Source organism: Cervus canadensis, chromosome 1 (assembly GCF_019320065.1).
Source record: "Cervus canadensis isolate Bull #8, Minnesota chromosome 1, ASM1932006v1, whole genome shotgun sequence".
NCBI classification, from domain to species: Eukaryota; Metazoa; Chordata; class Mammalia; order Artiodactyla; family Cervidae; genus Cervus; species Cervus canadensis.
The window spans coordinates 19,855,963-19,875,080 of record NC_057386.1 but is presented as its reverse complement, the minus strand read 5'-3'; the positions used below and the strand labels follow the sequence as shown (position 1 = coordinate 19,875,080).

Sequence of the window (19,118 nt, the reverse complement as noted above, 5' to 3'; positions counted from 1 at the left end):
GTGATCAAAGGCCACAGCTGCGGTGGCCCTGGCCAGGCAGTTTGTGAAATTCTCACCTTATCTCAAGTTTCCCAGGGGCCTTCTCACTCCCCGATCCCATCCACCCTGAGCCAAGGCAGCTTTGCAGACACCACCCATGTGGGGGAGGGGATTGGGGTCCCATCACCACCCCCTTTGCACCGCACACCCAAACAGCCGGGGGAAGCAGGGGCCTGGGCATCTGCCACCCTTCTCTCCCTCTGCTACAAGCATGCTCTCCAGGGCTCAGCCGCCTGGCTATTTTGAGCCCTGATTGCCTTTGGCCTTGGTATAGGTGGAACTCTGCCGGGGGGGGGGGGGGGGGCGGGGGTTGGTTCTTCAGGGCAGCTGGAGAATTCGAGGTGCTGAGGCAGGCAGCCCAAGGGCCAACAGGCTGTCCCAGCTGGCGGGGTGGGCAGGGCGGGCGTCTTCTCCCTCCTCACGGCCATGTAAGGCGACCACATTCTTTCTCAGCCCGCCCTCTCCATTCCTCCCTCCTCAAAGCTCCAGGGGAGGGGCTGCCCAGGAATGTGAGCACCAGGTTGACAACTACTGCTGCTCCAGGAGGGGCAGGAACACCCTGTTCGTGCCATGCTCCTCAAACCCTCTCCTCCCTGACAAGCCACCTGCCCTGGAATAGGCCTGGGCACAACACCCAGCATCCGCTCCTCAGAAAGTTGAGAGGGACCATTCAGGTAAATGAGCTCTTTTAACCTCTGCTCTGTTACTGACTCAAAGAGGGAGGGAGGCCTAGTGAGAATAGATACTTGGAATTAATGGAATAGAATTGAGAGTTCAGAAACAAACAGGTATAGTCAGCTGGTTTTCCACACAGGGACCAAGATAATTCAATGGATAAAGAACAGTCCTTTCAACAGCGGGTGTTAGTACAGCTGGGTGAAAGTGAAAGTCGCTCAGTAGTGTCCGACTCTTTGCGACCCCTATGGACTGTATCTCCAGGCTAGAATACTATCCACACATGACAAATTTGGACTGTGACTCACCATATACAAAAATTAACTCAAAATGGATCCTTGACCTAAATGTAAGAGAAATTTTAGAGGAAATCATAGGGGTACATCTTCCTGACCCTGGGTTAGGCAGTGGTTTTTAGAAATGGCATTAGAAGCACAAATGATAAAAAGAAGATAAAAGATAAGTTGGGTTTTAGCAAAAATTAAAAAACATTTGTGCTTTGAAGGACAGGATCAAGGCAACCCTCATGCTGGGAGAAAATATTTGCAAAGCATATCTCTAATAAGGGACTTATATCTAGAATATATGTAGGACTTTCACAACTCAGTGATAGAGACAAAGACTCAGTCTTAAAAAAGTGCAAAGAATTTGAATACACATTTCTCAAAAAAAAAAAACATGAGGCAAATAAGTCCATGAAGAGATACTTGACATAATAAGTCATTAGGAAAATGCAAATCAAAATCTCGAGACCTCACACCCCCTAAAAAGGCTATAATTTTAAAAAGACAATTACAAGTGTTGACAAGGTTGTGGGGAAACTGAAAGCCCCATCCCCTGCTGGTGGAAACAAAATGGTGCAGCTGCCTTGGAAAGCAGCCTGGCAGTTTCTCAAAATGTTAAATGTAGGGTTAAGTTAGGACCCAGAAATTTGAGTTCTAGGTATCTACTCAAGGAAAATAAAAAAATGTCTACACAGACTTGTGCACATGCATTCATAGTGGCATTATTCATAATATCCCAAATGGAAATGATCCAAATGTTTATTAGCTGGTGAATGGATAAACAAAAGGTAGTATATCTCTCCAGTGGGTATTCTACAATAAAAAGGAACAACATTGATACATGCTACATGAATGGACCTCAGAGTCAGACATAAGGCCACATAATGTATGACTCCATTTATGTGCAATGTCTAGAAAGGGCAGATCTACAGAGATGATGTAGATTGGTGATTGCCCAGTACCCGCTGCTGGGTGGCATTGCAGGCAGGGTTTCTTTGGGGAGGATGATGATATTTAGATTAGATTATGGTGACGGTTGCACAACTGTGGATATACTAAAAAAAAAAAACACTTGAGTTTAAACTGATAAACTTTCTGAAAAGATCAATAAAGTGGGGCTAGGAAGCGGGAACTTCCCCAGGAAGAAATTCCCCCCAAAAGATCTGGGTCAGTGGGTCACTAGCTAAGGATTTAGGATCTAGTGCCCTTGGGCTGATCCCAGCCCAGCCAGCTAAAGATGGGATGAAATAGAACTGAACCCTGATAGAGTAGGAATTCCCAGGAGCCCTGGGGTGGGGGTGGGGAACGGTGGTTCTGTTGCTCTTTTTTTGTTGTTGTTGTCTCCTTTGGTCCCTTGGCTTGTGGGGTCTTAGTCCTAACCATTGTACCCCAGGGAATTCCATTGCTCCTATTTTTAAGTCTAGACCTTTACCCTGATTCACCTTCTTGTGGAATCCCTGGACCCCAGACATCTGCTGAGTGAGTCTGTGCCCCCATCAGGGAATGTCCTTTTGAGGTCCTAGAACAGTGTGGAGAGGGTGGCTTTGGGCCTGCTCGATGTTATAAAGATAGGGGACAATTCCATCACCATCTTCAGGACCCGTCTCTTTTTCCTGTCCCTCAGTGAAGACCTGGGCAGGAAGGCACCTCTTTCTGCCCAGGAGCATGGGGTGGACAAGGCGTTGGAGCTCCTCTCTCTAGCCTTCCAAAGGCAAGGCCTAGGCATGGGCTGCTCCCTGGTGGCCAGACAGGGAAGGACTCATTCCTTCTTATAGGTAAGGCAGGTGGGATCCTAGTGGGGTTGTGACAGGTAGGGAACTGGCTTGGCAGGGCAGAGGGCCAAGCAATCTGGAGGGTACACAGGCAGAGGGCAGGCTGGCAGGAATGAAAGAGATAATATAGGAGTGGAGAGCATGGACAATTTGTTTCACACACAGTAATTGCAAAAGCAATGAAATGTGTCACGTGGTAAAAGGATCAAACCATTCAGTTCATTCCAATGAGTCAGCTCTTTGCAGCAGGTGGCCAAAGTATTGGAGTTTCAGCTTCAGCATCAGTCTTTCCAGTGAATATTCAGGACTGATTTCCTTTAGGATGGACTGCTTGGATCTCCTTGCAGTCCAAGGGACTCTCAAGAATCTTCTCTAACACCACAGTTCAAAAGCATCAATTTTTCAGCACTCAGCTTTCTGTATAGTCCAACTCTCACATCCATACATGACTCCTGGAAAAACCATAGCTTTGAATAGACAGACCTTTGTTGGCAAAGTAATGTCTCTGCTTCTTAATATGCTGTCTAGGTTGGTCATAACTTTTCTTCCAAGGAGCAAGCATCTTTTAATTTCATGGCTGCAATCACTACCTGAAGTGATTTTGGAGCCCCCAAAAATAAAGTCTGTCACTGTTTCCGTTGTTTCCCCAATAGCATAAGCCCTCTTGGAGGAGGTCGCCATTAACCCCACCATAGAGCTGCCAGAACTTAAACAGGACTGGGGAAACAGACTCTTGGAGGGCACAAACAGAACCTTGTGCACACCAGGACCCAGGAGAAAGGAGACTGCAGACTTCTCATTGCAGTGGCTTCTCAAACCGTACAAAAGGGCCTAATGTAAAATTAAGTCTTCCAGGCTTCCCTGGTGGTCCAGTGGTAATGAATCCACCTGCTAATGCAGGGCACATGGGTTCCACATGCCTCAGGGCAACTAAGTCTGTGCACCATGGTTACTGATCCCACACTCCTTAGCTCATGCTCTGCCACAAGAGAAGCCATCACAATGAGAAGCCTGCACACCACAGCTAGAAAACAGTTCCTGCTTGCCACAACTACAGAAAGCCCCACACAGCCACGAAGACCCAGCATGGCCAGAAATAGTTTTCTACCCCATTACCCTACACAAGGTAAGCACTTTTTACATAGCATTTAAAGAAAAAAAAGGCGGGATGTACTATATCCAGTGATTTGACCTTTTGAAAAAATATATATGTACTTTGCAGAACATTCCAAATCAGCACCAATACATCTTCCTCACTTTTTAAAAATGCAAATGATATTTCATCCTATCAACGCACCTTAATTTCTTCAGCCAGCCCTCTACTGTCCTCAAAGAGTTCCCGCTTGGCAGGGAAGATGAGAAAGACAGTGTGACGCACCAGACTAATCGGTGAGGCTCCTGCCACACATCTCATGAGCTCAGGCTGTGAATGTGCTACCAACCTCCGGAATGGTGTCCCCAACCTGCTGTCCCTGCCAGCAACCATCTGCCATTCTGCATGAAGGCCCCACAGAGAGGTAACCTGTGCCTGACAGTGCACCTGCAGCTCAGTTCCCCTAAGCAGTGCATTCCCTGAGACCCAGAGTGCTGCTAAAAACAGGTCCTTGGAGGAGAGTCTGATGAATCTCACCTGGAGCAAGAAGTGTTTGGAGGGGGTTTTGGAGTGGAGAGGGGCCTGGGGGGCTACAAGCTATAGCTCCACGAGGGCCCATCTCTCTGGGCAGGTCAAGGAGCTTCTTTCCAGAAAAAGCTGAAAAGCCTCCGATACTAGGAACTGAGTGGAATGGAACAGGGCTGTACCTCCTGCACTTGCTGCCCACTGAGCCAGGAACAAGGCCGTGGGCACCAAAGCTTGAGTCTGAACCTGGGGGCAGGGGGCAGAGTAGGCTCAGTGGATTCCCACATTCCCGCTGGATGTCCTGAGTTGGCAACCCTCCTCTGACCCCTTTCCTGTCTCTAAGCAGCTGCACTCAGGCCTGACAATCTGGTAAAAGCTACATCTGCCTCCAAAAGGGCTCAGGATCCTTTTAGAAAGTGCAGTCTTTCTAAAGGGCCCACCACTCCTGGCCACCACAAAGCCCTACTCAACCCCTCCCTGCCGGTAAGCAGCATGAAACGTTGCACCTCTCAGGGGATGGTGGCAAGAACACTCATCAGAGACTTAAGACTTCCTGGTTCTAGTCCTAGTCCTGCTGTCCTACTTGTCATTGATCTTCTCAAAATTACTTCCTTTCTCTGACCCTCAGTTTCCCAGTATGTAAGATGAAGATAATTCCCGTCCTAGAGAAGGAAACCCTCCTACACTGTTGGTGGGAATGTAAATTGGTGCAGCCACTGTGGAGAACTGTATGGAAGTTCCTAAAAAACTAAAAGTTGAGCTACCGTGGAACCCTGCAATCCCACTCCTGGGCATATGTCCAGAGAAAACATGGTCCAAAAGGATACATGCACCCCAGTGATCATTGCAGCACTGCTTGCAATAGCCAAGACACGGAAGCAGCCTAATGTCCATTGACAGGAATGGATAAAGATGATGTTGTACATATACACAGTGGAATAATACTCAGTCATTAAAGAGAATGAAATAATGCCATTTGTAACAACATGGATGGACCTAGAGACTGTCATACTGAGTGAAGTGAGTCAGACAGAGAAGGAGAAATATCATATGACATCCCTTATATGCAGACTCTAAAAGAAATTATACAAATGAAATTATTTACAAAACAGAAACAGAGTCACAGAGAACAAAATTATGGTTGCCAGGAAGGAAGGATGGGGGGACAGATTAGTTAGGGAGTTTGGGATGGACGTGTACACACTGCTATACTTAAAATGAATAACCAATAAGGACCTACTATATAGCACAGGGAACTCTGCTCAATGTTATGTGGCAGGCTGGAATGGAGGGGAGTTTGGGGGGAAATGGATACATGTATATGTATCACTGAGTCCCTTGCTGTGTGCCTAAAACTATCACAACATTGTTAATTGGCCATATTCCAGTATAAAATGAGAAGTTAAAAAAAAAAAAAAAGATAACTCCCGTCTTGTTCAGCAGCTGCTACCACTTACGGATCACATGAGAGCCCTCGACACACCCACTAGGCCCGGCTCCTCGGTCAGCCCAGGCTCTCATGGCACATCCGTCCTCCAACGTCCTGACCTTTTAGTTCCTCAAACCTGCTCACCTCTTTCCTTACCCTTCCTGGGTATTCAGACATGCATTTTTTTCCTTCGAGGAATGGTCTTCCCCTCCGTCTTCTCCTAGTCAATCCCGATTTAATTCAGATTAAATGTCACGTCCGTTTGGAAGCCTTTGGCTGGGTACCCAGCACGGAATCACAACTACAGTGGACCCTGGAACAACACCCATTTGAACTGCGCAGGTCCACTTACACAGGGATGTTTTCCCATAAATACGAGTTACAGTACTACATGATCTGCGGGTGTAGTACCCGGGACCGCGGGAGGGCTGACTGTAAAGTTTTATCTTGACTGCCAGCGGGGTCAGCACTCCTAACACACGCGCACAGTTCAAGGATCAACTGTATAATATAAATCTTTGTTTATATAAGTACTTGGTTTGTAGGTCTCCCCAGGAGAGGGGTGGTAGTGTCTGGTACAAAATCAATGTCAAATATTTACCAAATGGTAGGATGGATGAAAGGAAAGTGATTTGTACGTGAAAGCACATTATACCCAAAGGCGCTTGTGAAGGGCTGCCAGTCACATCCGGTCCTGGGCTTCTGAAATCATTAGAGTCACGCGCTCTTGGACCAAGTGTGGTCGGAAAACACCCACAAGAAGCTGGTGCGGGGCCCGGAAGCTGGGTCTCCCGGCCGCCGGCGGGTGCTTTACCTTCAGTTCCACGTGACCTGAGGCCCGCAGCTGATTGGGCAGGGCCGTCCCGCCCCTGGTCCCGACCAGTCCGGAGTCCCTGTGGGTGCCCCGCGGGGCCACAGCCGGGCTGAGGACCGCTGGATCATGGAGGCCATGGGGGTGACCGCGGCCCTGGGGATCCTGCTCCTCCTCATGGCTGGAGGTTCGACCGGGGACGAGGCCCGAGAGGCGGCCGCCGTGCGGGAGCTGCTAGTCCGGCTTCTGGGGCCCGGGCCAGCGGCCGCCTTCTCGGTGTCGGTGGAGCGCTCCCTGGCGGCCGAGTCCGGCCTGGACACCTACCGCCTGAGCGGCGGCGGTGCCGGGGCGCGGGTGCAGGTGCTCGGCTCCACGGGCGTGGCCGCCGCCGCGGGGCTCCACCGATACCTGCGCGACTTCTGCGGCTGCCACGTGGCCTGGTCGGGCTCTCAGCTGCGCTTACCGCAGCCCCTGCCCGCTGTGCCGGAGGAGCTGACCGAGGCCACACCCAACAGGTACCGCGGCCGGACCCCGCCTGTCGGCTCCCCTGCAGCTCCCGCTGCCCCCGTTCCCCCCCCCTCCCCCCACTAGGGGCGCAAACTCGGGCGGAAGTCCCCGCCCCGCCCCAGCGCCCGGCGGCTAGCCAGCACTGGCCTCAGACCCCAGCTCTGATTCTAAAAGCTGAGTATCCTTGATCAAGTCACTTGGCCTCTCTGAGCCTCAGCGGGAAACAATGGAAAAGTGGAAACAATGACCTCTACCGTGGTGGTGCCGTTCTAATTGTGATGATTTGCACGGTGCGGGGTGTAGAATTTGTGGTGCACAATCGGTGAGCAGTAAATGCCGTTCCGTTCCTACCCTACCCTCTATTCGAAGATGCTCCCTGAGGAGTGACACCCAGCCTGGCACAGTCCTCTGCTCGAGGGCTTGCCCCAGTGTCCTGAGATGATGGATTCACACAGCTGTCTCCCCATTAGACTGTGGGGAGAGGGATCCGCCTTACAGGACAGGGGCACACTGTACCCAAAGTAGGAATGAAGATGGAATGTGCCCTCTCAGATATATGGGAGGCTAGAGAGCTGAGTGCTGGGGATAGGTGGATGGACACCTCGGAAGCTCAAGCCTCAGAGTCTCTGCTCCACCTGGGTTGGATCCTGGAGTGACGCAGTAGACTAGGGGCCACACCCGGAGCCACTCCTCTCTGGGCTCCATCTGGAGTGGCAGAGCAGACTGCTCCCCCAGTTCTTCCCCCAATTATGGACCCTCAGGGCTGAGAGACCTCCTCTTTGCCCCTAGGGCCATGCCCCAGCTCCTGCCCCTGCCTGCAGGTACCGCTATTACCAGAATGTGTGCACACAAAGCTACTCCTTCCTGTGGTGGGACTGGGCCCGCTGGGAGCGGGAGATCGACTGGATGGTGCTGAATGGAATCAACCTGGCGCTGGCCTGGAGCGGCCAGGAGGCCATCTGGCAGCGGGTGGGTGCCCACCACACCCCAGGTATCCTGCCTCCCCCGCATCAGCTCAGTATCTGGCACAGAGACTAGGGCTCCAGAAGTGTTGGTAGCACGAGTGATGGCTCCAGCCTCCCAGCTTCCATGGTTGAGACACACACGTGGGAGCACTTCCCCAGGGCTGGACCCCAGCACCCCCTGTAAACATTAAGAAGCCAGGTTTCCCTGTCTCCCCACCCCAGCGTGGGTTAGTCAGCTTCTTCTCTGGATTCTGTTTCATTAGCAGCTCTTGCTCTCTCTTGTCCTCTTCCTCTCCATCCTTCTTCATGGCCCCAGTTCAGGCTCTCAATCCCCTCTCCTTGGTCACCTGCCCACCACAGCCTCTGAAGAGCATCAACCAAGAAATAATGCAAGAGGCTGCATATAAGAAGAGTTTATTTGGGAGACTTTACTAATTGCCATTTGGGAAACAGGCTCAGATACTTGAAAGAATGCTCTGAGAAAGAGAAGTAGGGGCTTTTTTTTTTTTTTTTTTTGAAGCCATGAGACTGTTAGAAGTTGCCTGATGAGAATTGTGACTGACAGACATTAATTGCAAGTTATTTTAGGGTAAGGGCCTGATAAGTATCTTGAGTTTCTAGGAGGCCTTTTGGATGACTTAATCAGATTAAAAGGTCAGATTCCATGCCGGCTGAGACATGCATAAATTACACTTCTTTAGTGACCTCCTGGTCATTAGTGCTTAGAGAGCTCTCTAAGAAATAGTTTCCTTTCAAAACAAGACTCCTGGCTCTCAGAGTTGTACCAGAGTGTCATTTCTGAAATGTGAATCTAGGGGAGACCTTCAACTTTGAACACACCCAGGAGTTCCCTGTTACCATCGGGCTCTGCCCAGCCTGGGAGCTTCCATGCCTGAGCCCCAAGAGCTCTGGCTGCACCTGGGGCTGCTTAAGCTCCTTGCAGAGCTGCCCTCACCCATCATGCTAGCCCTGCTTGCTCCATGAAGCCTTCTAAGCCCCTTCCCCATTTGAGGGAGAACCCCTTTGTGCCTTATCCCACCTATGCACCAAGAGTGACATTCGCAAACTCACCTGCTCACTGATCTGTTTCTTCTGGACTGTGGGCTCCTTGCAGGCAGGGATCAGAGCTTGTCTTAGGAACTCTAGGGCACAGAGAAGAGATGGATGTGTGTTTGTTGAGTGAATGAATCAGTGACTAGAGATGAGTGGTTTATATGTGTGGGGCTTGCCCTCCTCCTCAGGTGTATCTGGCCTTGGGTCTGACCCAGACAGAGATCGACGAATACTTCACTGGTCCTGCCTTCCTGGCCTGGGGGCGCATGGGCAACTTGCACACCTGGAGTGGCCCCCTGCCCCCCTCCTGGCACCTCAAGCAGCTTTACCTGCAGGTAAAAGGATGGGGAATGGAAGGGGCAGAATTGATTTTGGATAGTCACAGGTCTGGGGTGGGAGCAGGGGGACTCTGTGTGCCTTGGGAGAGAGGAGACCTCCCCCTGAGGGGGGGTCATGCTCACCACCACCCCTTCTGTTCCTCCCAGCATCGGATCCTTGACCGGATGCGCTCGTTTGGTATGATCCCTGTGCTGCCGGCGTTTGCAGGGCATGTCCCCAAGGCTCTCACCAGGTGATGTCCCGCCCTCCCCCCCTCCCCATTCAGCTCAGAGAGAGAATATATGTTCCCCTGCAAGACACAATTTAAAGAAAAACTCAAGCTCTGGATGTAGGCCTGGGCTTGATTCCTGGTTCTGTCACTGACTAGCCATGTGACCTTGACTGCTCTGGGCCTCAGTTTCCTCACTTGTAAAATATATGTATGGCTTGGCACAGAGTCTTAGCAAATGGCAGCTCTTAGTGATGGTAGGGGTGCTCCTCTGCTCCTCTGTGCTATACACCCATCCTCTCCTGTAGCTGGTCAATTTCTTCAAGGCCCAACTGAGGCCTCATCTCCTCTAGAAAGCCTTGCCAGGGGCCCCCAGCATCGGTTACCACCTCCCTTGGGCCCATAAGCGCCTGGTTCCCACTGCCCTCAGCGCTTAGCACATGCTGCCGGCCTACTGGCCACTCCTTGGCCTTCCCATCTCAGTGGCAAGAACCTCATTCATACATTCAGTCAACATTTGTCAGACTTTCTGGGCCTGTGCTGGGGGCTGGGAATGCAGCCACAAAGGTGCATGGAGGCCCTGCTCCTGGTGGGAGACATGTTGCCAAGGGCATACAACCCAGTGATAAGAAATGGATGTGGGCCCAATTCTCCATCAAGGTCACTTCTGCTTGGGGAAGGGAGGGGCACCAAGGGCTCAGCGCAGAGGTGGTGTCATTTGTTTCAGCCAGTGGGAGGGGGTGGTTGTTGTTCAGTTCCTCAGTTATGTCCGAGCCTTTGCCACCCTGTGGACTGCAGAACACCAGACTTCCCTGTCCTTCACTATCTCCTGGAGTTTGCTTAAACTCATGTCCATTGGTTGGTGATGCCATCCAACCATCTCATTCTCTGTGGGAGGAGGAGAGAGAGCCAAAGCTTTCCAGACAGGGGACACGAAAAGGATGTCAAGGAGTAACCAGATGCATCAGCAGGGAGAGGGGGAAGCGAGAGCTCCAGGCCCAGGGCACAGCATGGGCAAAGGCCCAGAGGCATGAGGGCTCCCGGAACTGCAGGTGTCAGAGAGGCTGGAGGAAGGTACTCCATCAGCCTCCGATAAATGTCTCAACTGTCACCCCCTCCCCGGCACTAGGGTGTTCCCTCAGGTCAATGTCACCCAGATGGGCAGCTGGGGACACTTCAACTGCTCCTACTCCTGCTCCTTCCTTCTGGCTCCAGAAGATCCCCTCTTCCCCCTTGTGGGGAGCCTTTTCCTGCGGGAGCTGACCAAAGAGTTCGGCACGGACCACATCTATGGGGCTGACACTTTCAACGAGATGCAGCCCCCGTCTTCGGAGCCCTCCTACCTGGCTGCAGCCACCGCTGCTGTCTACCAGGCCATGATCTCAGGTACGGTGCCAGCGGGAGGTGAGAAAGGGAAGCCCCCCCGGGCCCTTGAGATGGAGGTGGCAGAGGTCAGGGGGGTGGGAGGAGGGATGGGGAATCATAACACCTCACTATGACACACAGCACTTTACCGTTTCCCAAGCACTTATACACACACATCATCTCATTTAGTCATGCTGTGGTTGAGAGGTGAGCCGCGGAGCGGATACCCTGCTCCCTTGACAGCCCTGCCACTTCCTGCCTGCGAGACTTGCAGAGCTTCCCTCCCTCCCAGTGCCTTGGCTGCTTCATTTGCCAAAGGGGCTCGCTCATAAATAGACTGATGCCCGGCCCAGAGTAAAGTGTCATTAAGTGCTGGCTATTGAAAATATTTTATTTGGTCTCTACGTCCATGATGAGGGCTTCGCAGGTGGCACTAGTGGTAAAGAACCTGCCTGCTAATGCAGGAGACACAAGAGATACAGGTTCAATCCATGGGTTGGGAAGATCCCCTGGAGGAAGGCATGCATATCCTCTCCAGTATTCTTGCCTGGAGAATTCCATGGACAGAGGAGCCTGGAGGGCTACAGTCCACAGGGTTGCAAAGAGTTGAACATGACTGAGTGGCTTAACACACACACACATCTGCATGCTGGTAGGCTAGAGGTTAGAGATGTGCCCCCAATCAATAAGGTGCCCTTCCTGGCACACAAATATGAACACAGCACTCCTCCCTGTCACTAACAGGGGAGGGCAGGAGAAGGGCCAGCTCAGGAATGGCTTGGAGAGGCCTCTGTGTCAGCTGGGAAGGGGCAGATTGGGGTGAATTGGCTCAGGCTTCCTTGAGCAGCAGTGCTCCAAGTGTGGTCTGGGACCAGCAGCGTCACCCCAGGGTGACTGCAGGTTCTCAACCTCCCCCATCTCCTGAATCAGAATGAGGGGGGCTGGGGCCCAGGCCTCTGGGTAATTCTAATGCTCCCTGAAGCTTTGCAGTACTCAACTGGTAGTCCCAGGGGGAAGGGTATGTGTGATGGACTATCCCGATGATGGGGGTGGGGGGGATGATTTACAGGGAAATGATAGAGTGTGATAGAGTCATTCTCTGGACCTCTGTTTCTTCTGTAAAGTGGGGTGAATGCTCCCTGTCCCCTCTCTCATCACCCTCCTGTCCTCTGCCCCACCACAGTGGACCCTGACGCCGTGTGGCTGCTCCAAGGCTGGCTCTTCCAGCACCAGCCTGAGTTCTGGGGGCCCGCCCAGGTGGCGGCTGTGCTGGGGGCCGTGCCCCGTGGCCGCCTCCTCGTTCTGGACCTGTTCGCTGAGAGCCAGCCCGTGTACGTCCGCACGGCCTCCTTCCAGGGCCAGCCCTTCATCTGGTGCATGCTGCATAACTTCGGGGGCAACCACGGCCTGTTCGGGGCCCTGGAGTCTGTGAACCGAGGCCCCACAACCGCCCGCCGTTTCCCCAACTCCACCATGGTAGGCACGGGCATGGCCCCCGAGGGCATCGGCCAGAACGAGGTGGTCTACGCCCTCATGGCCGAGCTGGGCTGGCGAAAGGACCCAGTGGCCGATTTGGGGGCCTGGGTGACCAGCTTTGCAGCGCGGCGGTACGGGGTCTCCCATGGGGATGCAGAGGCAGCGTGGCGGCTGTTGCTCCGGAGTGTCTACAACTGCTCGGGCGAGGAGTGCCGGGGACACAATCATAGCCCGCTGGTCAGGCGACCATCCCTGCAGATGGTCACCACCGTCTGGTACAACCGATCAGATGTATTTGAAGCCTGGCGGCTACTGCTGGCAGCCACCCCCACCCTGGCCAGCAGCCCGATCTTCCGCTACGACCTGGTGGACGTGACCCGCCAGGCAGTCCAGGAGCTGGTCAGCTTGTACTACGAAGAGGTGAGAACCGCCTATCTGAAGAAGGAGCTGGTTCCCCTGACAAGGGCAGGCGGCATCCTGGCCTATGAACTCCTGCCTGCCCTTGACCAGGTGCTGGCCAGTGACCGCCACTTCCTGCTGGGCAGCTGGCTGGAGCAGGCCCGACTGGCGGCGGTCAGTGAGACTGAGGCTCATTTCTATGAGCAGAACAGCCGCTACCAGCTGACCCTGTGGGGGCCGGAAGGCAACATCCTAGACTACGCCAACAAGCAGCTGGCGGGACTGGTGGCTGACTACTACGCCCCTCGCTGGCGGCTCTTCTCAGAGACGCTGGTGGAGAGCCTGGTCCAGGGTGTCCCCTTCCAGCAGCATCAGTTCGACAGGAACGCCTTCCAGCTCGAACAGACCTTTGTCCTTGGCACAAGGAGGTATCCTAGCCAGCCTGAAGGAGACACGGTGGACCTGGCCAAGAAGCTCTTCCTCAAATATTACCCCCGGGCTGGCTCCTTCTGACAACTCACCACCCTCAAGCCACCTTCTCCCCAGACTCCAAACCTGGGCAGGTTCCCAGGGCCTGGGGCTGGGCAGGCGTCATAGGAGCGCCACAGGCCTGAGTGAAGGAACTCACGCCCATGGGGCAGGCGCGGACTGTCTGGAGGGGCTGAGCTGCCTTCCTCCACATCCCAAATTTGGGATCAAAGCACTATTTTAATACAACTTAATAAACTGGTAAATCACTTGGATGGGTGTGTCAGAATGTCAGTGCTGGACTTCCTTGCGGTCCAGTGGTTAAGACTCCCTGTTTCTACTGTAGGGGGTGCAGGTTCCATCCCTGGTCAGGGAACTAAGATCCCATATGCCATGTGGCACAGCAAAAAACAAAACAAAACAAGAATGTCAATGCCATGATGCCAGGGAGGACTCGGGGCTGTGGCATGAACACTGATGAGGTCAGGTCTCCCTGCCCTCTTGCCTTGGCTTCTTCTGTGTTTTGTTTTTAGTTTTATTGGTCAAACATCCAGAATTGATTATATAAATCTTTCAAAATAATGAAATATGACAAGAATAGAATATAATTCAGCTCTAGTTGCACAAATACTTGAGACGGAAACCATTTTTACAAATACTTATTTTTCTTATAAGAATACTTCAGAAAACAAGCCTCTATATAGCTTACAGCAAATTTTATGCAACTTTTTATCCCCTTCAACCATCATTTCAGCTTTCTTATCACAGCACTCTGACAGGCCATAAACCAAATTATAATCAGCTGCTGCTGCTTTGTCTAGTCTTTCCTGATCTGAAAGAATTCATGTATTCAGGCTAGAAGAGGTAATTAAAACATTCCTTCCAAATCTAACTTATATCAGGTTAATCACTGTACTTAGTGAAGAATCTTTTCATTTTTCACTTAGGCTAGTCTGGCTAGTGTTCTGCTGTTTCAAGCAAAAGGGATAGTCTTTATATTCCTAAGAGTTTCTAACTGCAAAAACAAAACCTTAGAAGCAACAGTTAAATACAAATATTTAGAAAGCTAAAACATTTATTAATGATGAGAAACAGAATACTTTTAAAATTTAAATAAATTTAAATATACTTAAATTTACATATACTTAAAATAAAATTTTAATTTAAAAGTTTTAAATTTATTTGGCTGCGCTGGGTCTTAGTTGTGACACAGAAGATCTTCAATCTTTAGTTCATAGATCTTCAGGTCTTTAGTCATAGCATGCAAACTCTTAGTTGTGGCATATGGAATCTAGTTCCCTGACCAGGGATTGAACCCAGGCTCCCTGCATTGGAAGCAGGAGTCTTAGCCACTGGACCACCAGAGAAGATTTGAGAACACTCCTAGTTGAAGAAGAAAATGTAAGGACATGGCGTGCTCAGACGTGCTTAGTCAAGTCCAAATCTGCCACCCCATGGACCGTAGCCCCCCAGGCTCCTCTGTCCGTGGGATTCTCCAGGCAACAATACTGGAATGGGTTGCCATTTCCTCCTCCAGTGGATCTTCTCTACCCAAGGATCAAACACGCATCTCCTGCGTCTCCTGCATTGGCAGACACTGAGCCACCTGGGAATTCCAAAGGATGTGGCAGTGGTTTTATATTGATAAAATATTGAAAAACCGAAAAGGTGAATCCCTTATATCAGTGGCATATCATTTCTAAAGTGCCAGGGCATACAGACTCTTAAGAGACTGTGTGTAGCTGAACTATTTGACATTTTTCTGATGGTGTAGCTTTTTCTTTTTTGGCTGTGCTGGGTCTATTGCTGCGTGACCTTTTCTCTAGTTTCGGTCAGTGGGGGTTATTCCCCAGTTCCAATGCACAGGCTTCTCACCGTACTCACCTCTCGTTGCAGAGCCAGGACTCTAGGGCACATGAGCTCAGTAGTTGTGGCTCCGGGGCTTAGCTGCTCCAAGGCATGTGTGATCTTCCTGGATGAGGGATTGAACCCATGTCCCCTGCAGGAGGATTCTTTACCACAGAGCCATCCAGGAAGCCCTGATGGTGTCACTTTGAAATAGTCTAATAAATACTCCTTTGTCTGGAACAAATAATCATTTAATTTAGGCCAGGGGAAAACTTACAGAATACAGACCACATTTCCCTGAAGAGACAGGACATCCCCAGGGGAAATATCTGGCATTTATTCCATTCTTTCTGTTACTGAAAAAATGTGTCTGGTTAACAAAAGCTTGTTATACTTTACACGTAGCTTAAATTAAAATCAAGAGCCTGGCAGCATTCTCCAGTCCAGTTTCTGAGTGGTCATCTCCAAGTATCCAATATTCTTAAAAGAACTCTTTGATCAGACCCTTGCCCAGTTAGAGATTTAACAGTACTCGGAGACTACAATATGTCCCCTTTCTCTGCTTTTTTATTTCTCTTTTCTCACCCTAATGTAACATGCTGCTACAGGTTTTTACCAAAATACCTGTTTGGTATTGTTTTGAAAGTGGGTTATTCTGCATTACCAAAAGCCTTCCATCACATTAGAATGGGTCACTAGCATCTAACTAGCACATGGCCACATCATGTCTGTGGCAGTGATTTTTGCCACTCAGTATAGTTCCTGTATCTGTCATGTTCTTGTCTCTCAAAACACCATCTATTAAGTTGATCAGCTCATCTTCACTCATTGGTGCCTGTTCACTCCGTTCCTCCTCCAAGGTTGGATCACAGCCCTCAGCAGTCAAAGCCAGATCAGGCTGCTTCCTGGTTGACTCAGCCACCAAGCTTCCTCAGATTTAATATCAACCCCTGATCTTTGAGGCTTTCCAGGTGATGCAGTGGTAAAGAATCCATCTGCCAATGCAGGAGACAGAAGAGACATGGGTTGGATCCCTGGGTCAAGAAGATGCCCTGGAGTAGGAAACGCAACCCACTCCTGGAGAATTCCATGGACAGAGGAGCCTGGCGGGCTACAGTCCACAGGGTGGCAAAGAGTCGGACACCACTGAGCAACTGAGCACACATATACGCACCTGACCTTTCCACCAAGAATGCCCTTCCAAAACACTTCCACAACCTCAGCCGGAAACTTTGGCAAAAAACTGTCCCTGTGGTACAGAGGCTTGCCAGGGCAAGATCTGCCCAGGGCACTCGGCGCCCACATGGGAGCTCATACCTCCTGTTTGCAAAACTTCACCCTTCCTCTGACTAACAGCTTAAAGAAGGGGCTTTCTAAGCCAGGGGCCCTCTTCTCTGCCTTGACCTAGAGTAGGTTGAGGAGAGCAGGCCAGGGACCCACAGGAGGGCTCAGCCTTGAGATTGTGCTGCAGACATAACAAAGGGGTGGGGACCTCGGAGGGCAGGGGCGGAGCGAAGCAGGTGATATCCATCCTCGGAGACTAGAGCCCAGCCTTGCCGGGATCTCTCCCTGCGCACATCCCCATGGACCGCACCGTGGTACTCATCACCGGCTGTTCCTCCGGCATTGGCCTACATCTGGCCCTGCGACTGGCGTCCGACCCGTCCCAGAGCTTCAAAGGTACCTGATGGAACGGGGTGGAGAGATGGGAGCAACTCCTTCCCGGCCTAAGGGGGCCTAAGTAAGGCTGAAAGACCGAAATTCAGAGCCTTGTCCTCTCCCTGAATCTCCAGTGTACGCCACGATGAGGGACCTGGCGTCACAGGGCCCACTGCTGGAGGCCGCCCAGTCCCGAGGGTGCCCTCCCGGCTCCCTGGAGACGTTGCAGCTGGACGTGAGGGATGCAGATTCCATAGCCGCTGCCCAAGCACGCGTGACGGAGGGCCGCGTGGACGTGCTGGGTGAGCCTCCCCGCAAAACAAGCCCAAGAGCCTTCCTCAGTCTGTGTCCAGACCAAGATGTCCCGAGGCCCACGGAGCACGAGGGGACGGGCCGGAAGGAGGGCCGTGCGTGAGGCGGCGGGGTCGGGTCTCTCCCCGCAGTGTGTAACGCAGGTCGGGGCCTGGTGGGGCCGCTGGAGGCCCACAAGGAGGGCAGCGTGGACGCCGTGCTGGACGTGAACCTAATGGGGACCGTGCGGATGCTGCAGGCCTTTCTGCTGGACATGAAGCGCCGCCGGTCGGGACGCATATTGGTGACGGGGAGCGTCGGCGGCCTGATGGGTGAGTGGAACGCGGCCTAGGGCCAGAGGCGCGCGGGGCGGGGATGGCTCAGCCGGAGCGGTGGGGAGGAGGGTGTCCAATAAAAGGGGAGGGGCCTGGTGAGGCTGCCTCGGGCCCCTCCGGCGCCCCTCCCCGCGGACCCCCTCCTGGACGCGCCCCAGCGGACTCCTCTCCCTCCCAGCGCTTCCCTTCAACGCCGTTTACTGCGCCAGCAAGTTCGCGCTCGAGGGTTTGTGCGAGAGTCTGGCGATTCTGCTGCAGCCCTTCGGGGTCCAGTGAGTCACCGCCCTGCCCCGGGGGCCCCCTGACCCCTGACTTTGGGAACCCCAGCACCCCATCTTGTTGGAACCGCTCTCGGGCATTCTCCCCAGTGCGGCTTCCGTTGGATTGCGCCAGGCACAGGACGGAGCGCTCGGCACGCGTCCTCTCGTTCCACCTGTCCACCCTGCTGCTGAGGCGTCGGTATGGGGCAGCTCAGGCCCAGAGAGGTTCGGTGACTGACCCAAGGTCACACCGTTGTAAGTGATCCGTCCAGGTTGGCATTCTGACGCCAGAGCCTCTCTCACACCCTCCAAAGGATGTGGGGGCGCTTTTCCAACTGTAAGCCCGCTTTCAATGCTCGCCGCCCGAGCCCCGCTCTGGCTCTCCCTTCCGGGCTTGCATCAGCCCGCGCTCACTCGCCGCTCTCCGGCCCGCAGCGTGAGCCTCATCGAATGCGGCCCAGTGCACACCCCCTTCCCCGAGAAGCTGGAGGGCGGCCTGGGCGGGATGCTGGACCGCGCGGACGCCGAGACCCGCGACCTCTTCTACCGCTACCGTCGCCACTGCGAGCGGGTCATACGTGAGGCGGGTCAGGACCCGGAGGAGGTGGTAGAGGTGAGCGCCGAGCGGGACTGCGGGAGCTGGGCGGCCCCCGGGCTCCCCAGCCCAGCCCGGGCCAGCTCGCCTCCTCCCGCCGCTGCAGGTCTTCCTCCAGGCGCTGCGCGCCCCGCGCCCGGCCCTGCGCTACTTCACTACCGAACGGTTCCTGCCGCTGGTGCAGCTGCGCGTCTCCGACCCCAGCGGCTCCAGCTACGTCGCCGCCGCGCACCAGTCAGCGTTCCACGACAAGGCGGCCGAGGGCTCCGACGGCGCCGGGGCGGAGGCCGAAGCTGGTAAACTGGGGGCATCTGAGCTCCGCGCTCCTCTCGCCCCTCAATAAAAGGCCTAATCCGCCGCTGTCTCCCGCCCTCTCCTTTGCGGCCCCGGGGGATGGCGTGCGTTTAGGGAACGGAAAGGGGCTTTGACTGGGCTGCACCTGCGTGGGTGCGCACAGTGGGTGGATGATCCCGAAAGACGGTGTTAGCCCGAGTGATAACTCCGGAAACCGAGGCCCAGAAAGGGAAAGAGCTAGCTCCAGGTCAGGCCTCAAGTTCGCTGGAGAGCAGGGGGAGCATTCCCTGTATTCTTGGCCTAGGGGTGTTTGCAGCCATCAGAGTTAGGTGGACCTGGCAGGGGAGAGTTGGCTTGTGACGTGGCTCCTGAGAGTCACGGAACCTTAGGCAACGTTCTTACCCTCTCTGAGTCTCTTTTCTTACCTG

The 19,118-nt window shown here is 53.1% G+C and overlaps 2 protein-coding genes across 3 annotated transcripts; both read left to right on the top strand.

The window, feature by feature from the left end:
- Window positions 1-6,680: 6,680 nt before the first annotated feature.
- NAGLU (N-acetyl-alpha-glucosaminidase) lies at window positions 6,681-13,683 on the top strand. The gene is made up of 6 exons (XM_043468369.1): window positions 6,681-7,143; window positions 7,957-8,104; window positions 9,342-9,488; window positions 9,639-9,724; window positions 10,830-11,086; window positions 12,249-13,683. The coding sequence occupies exons 1-6, from the start codon at window positions 6,758-6,760 to the stop codon at window positions 13,451-13,453; spliced, it is 2,229 nt and encodes a 742-aa protein (XP_043324304.1). The 5' UTR covers window positions 6,681-6,757; the 3' UTR covers window positions 13,454-13,683.
- A 155-nt stretch (window positions 13,684-13,838) lies between these two features.
- HSD17B1 (hydroxysteroid 17-beta dehydrogenase 1) lies at window positions 13,839-18,753 on the top strand. Of its 2 annotated transcripts, XM_043468389.1 has the most exons (6): window positions 13,839-16,936; window positions 17,050-17,217; window positions 17,359-17,538; window positions 17,720-17,813; window positions 18,237-18,414; window positions 18,503-18,753. In XM_043468389.1, exons 1-6 carry the CDS (start codon window positions 16,840-16,842, stop codon window positions 18,737-18,739), a joined length of 954 nt encoding a protein of 317 aa, XP_043324324.1. In that variant the 5' UTR covers window positions 13,839-16,839; the 3' UTR covers window positions 18,740-18,753. The 2 variants fall into 2 exon arrangements, with proteins under 2 accessions (XP_043324324.1, XP_043324314.1); XM_043468379.1 differs by having other exon boundaries at window positions 18,237-18,753.
- The last annotated feature ends 365 nt before the right edge of the window (window positions 18,754-19,118 follow it).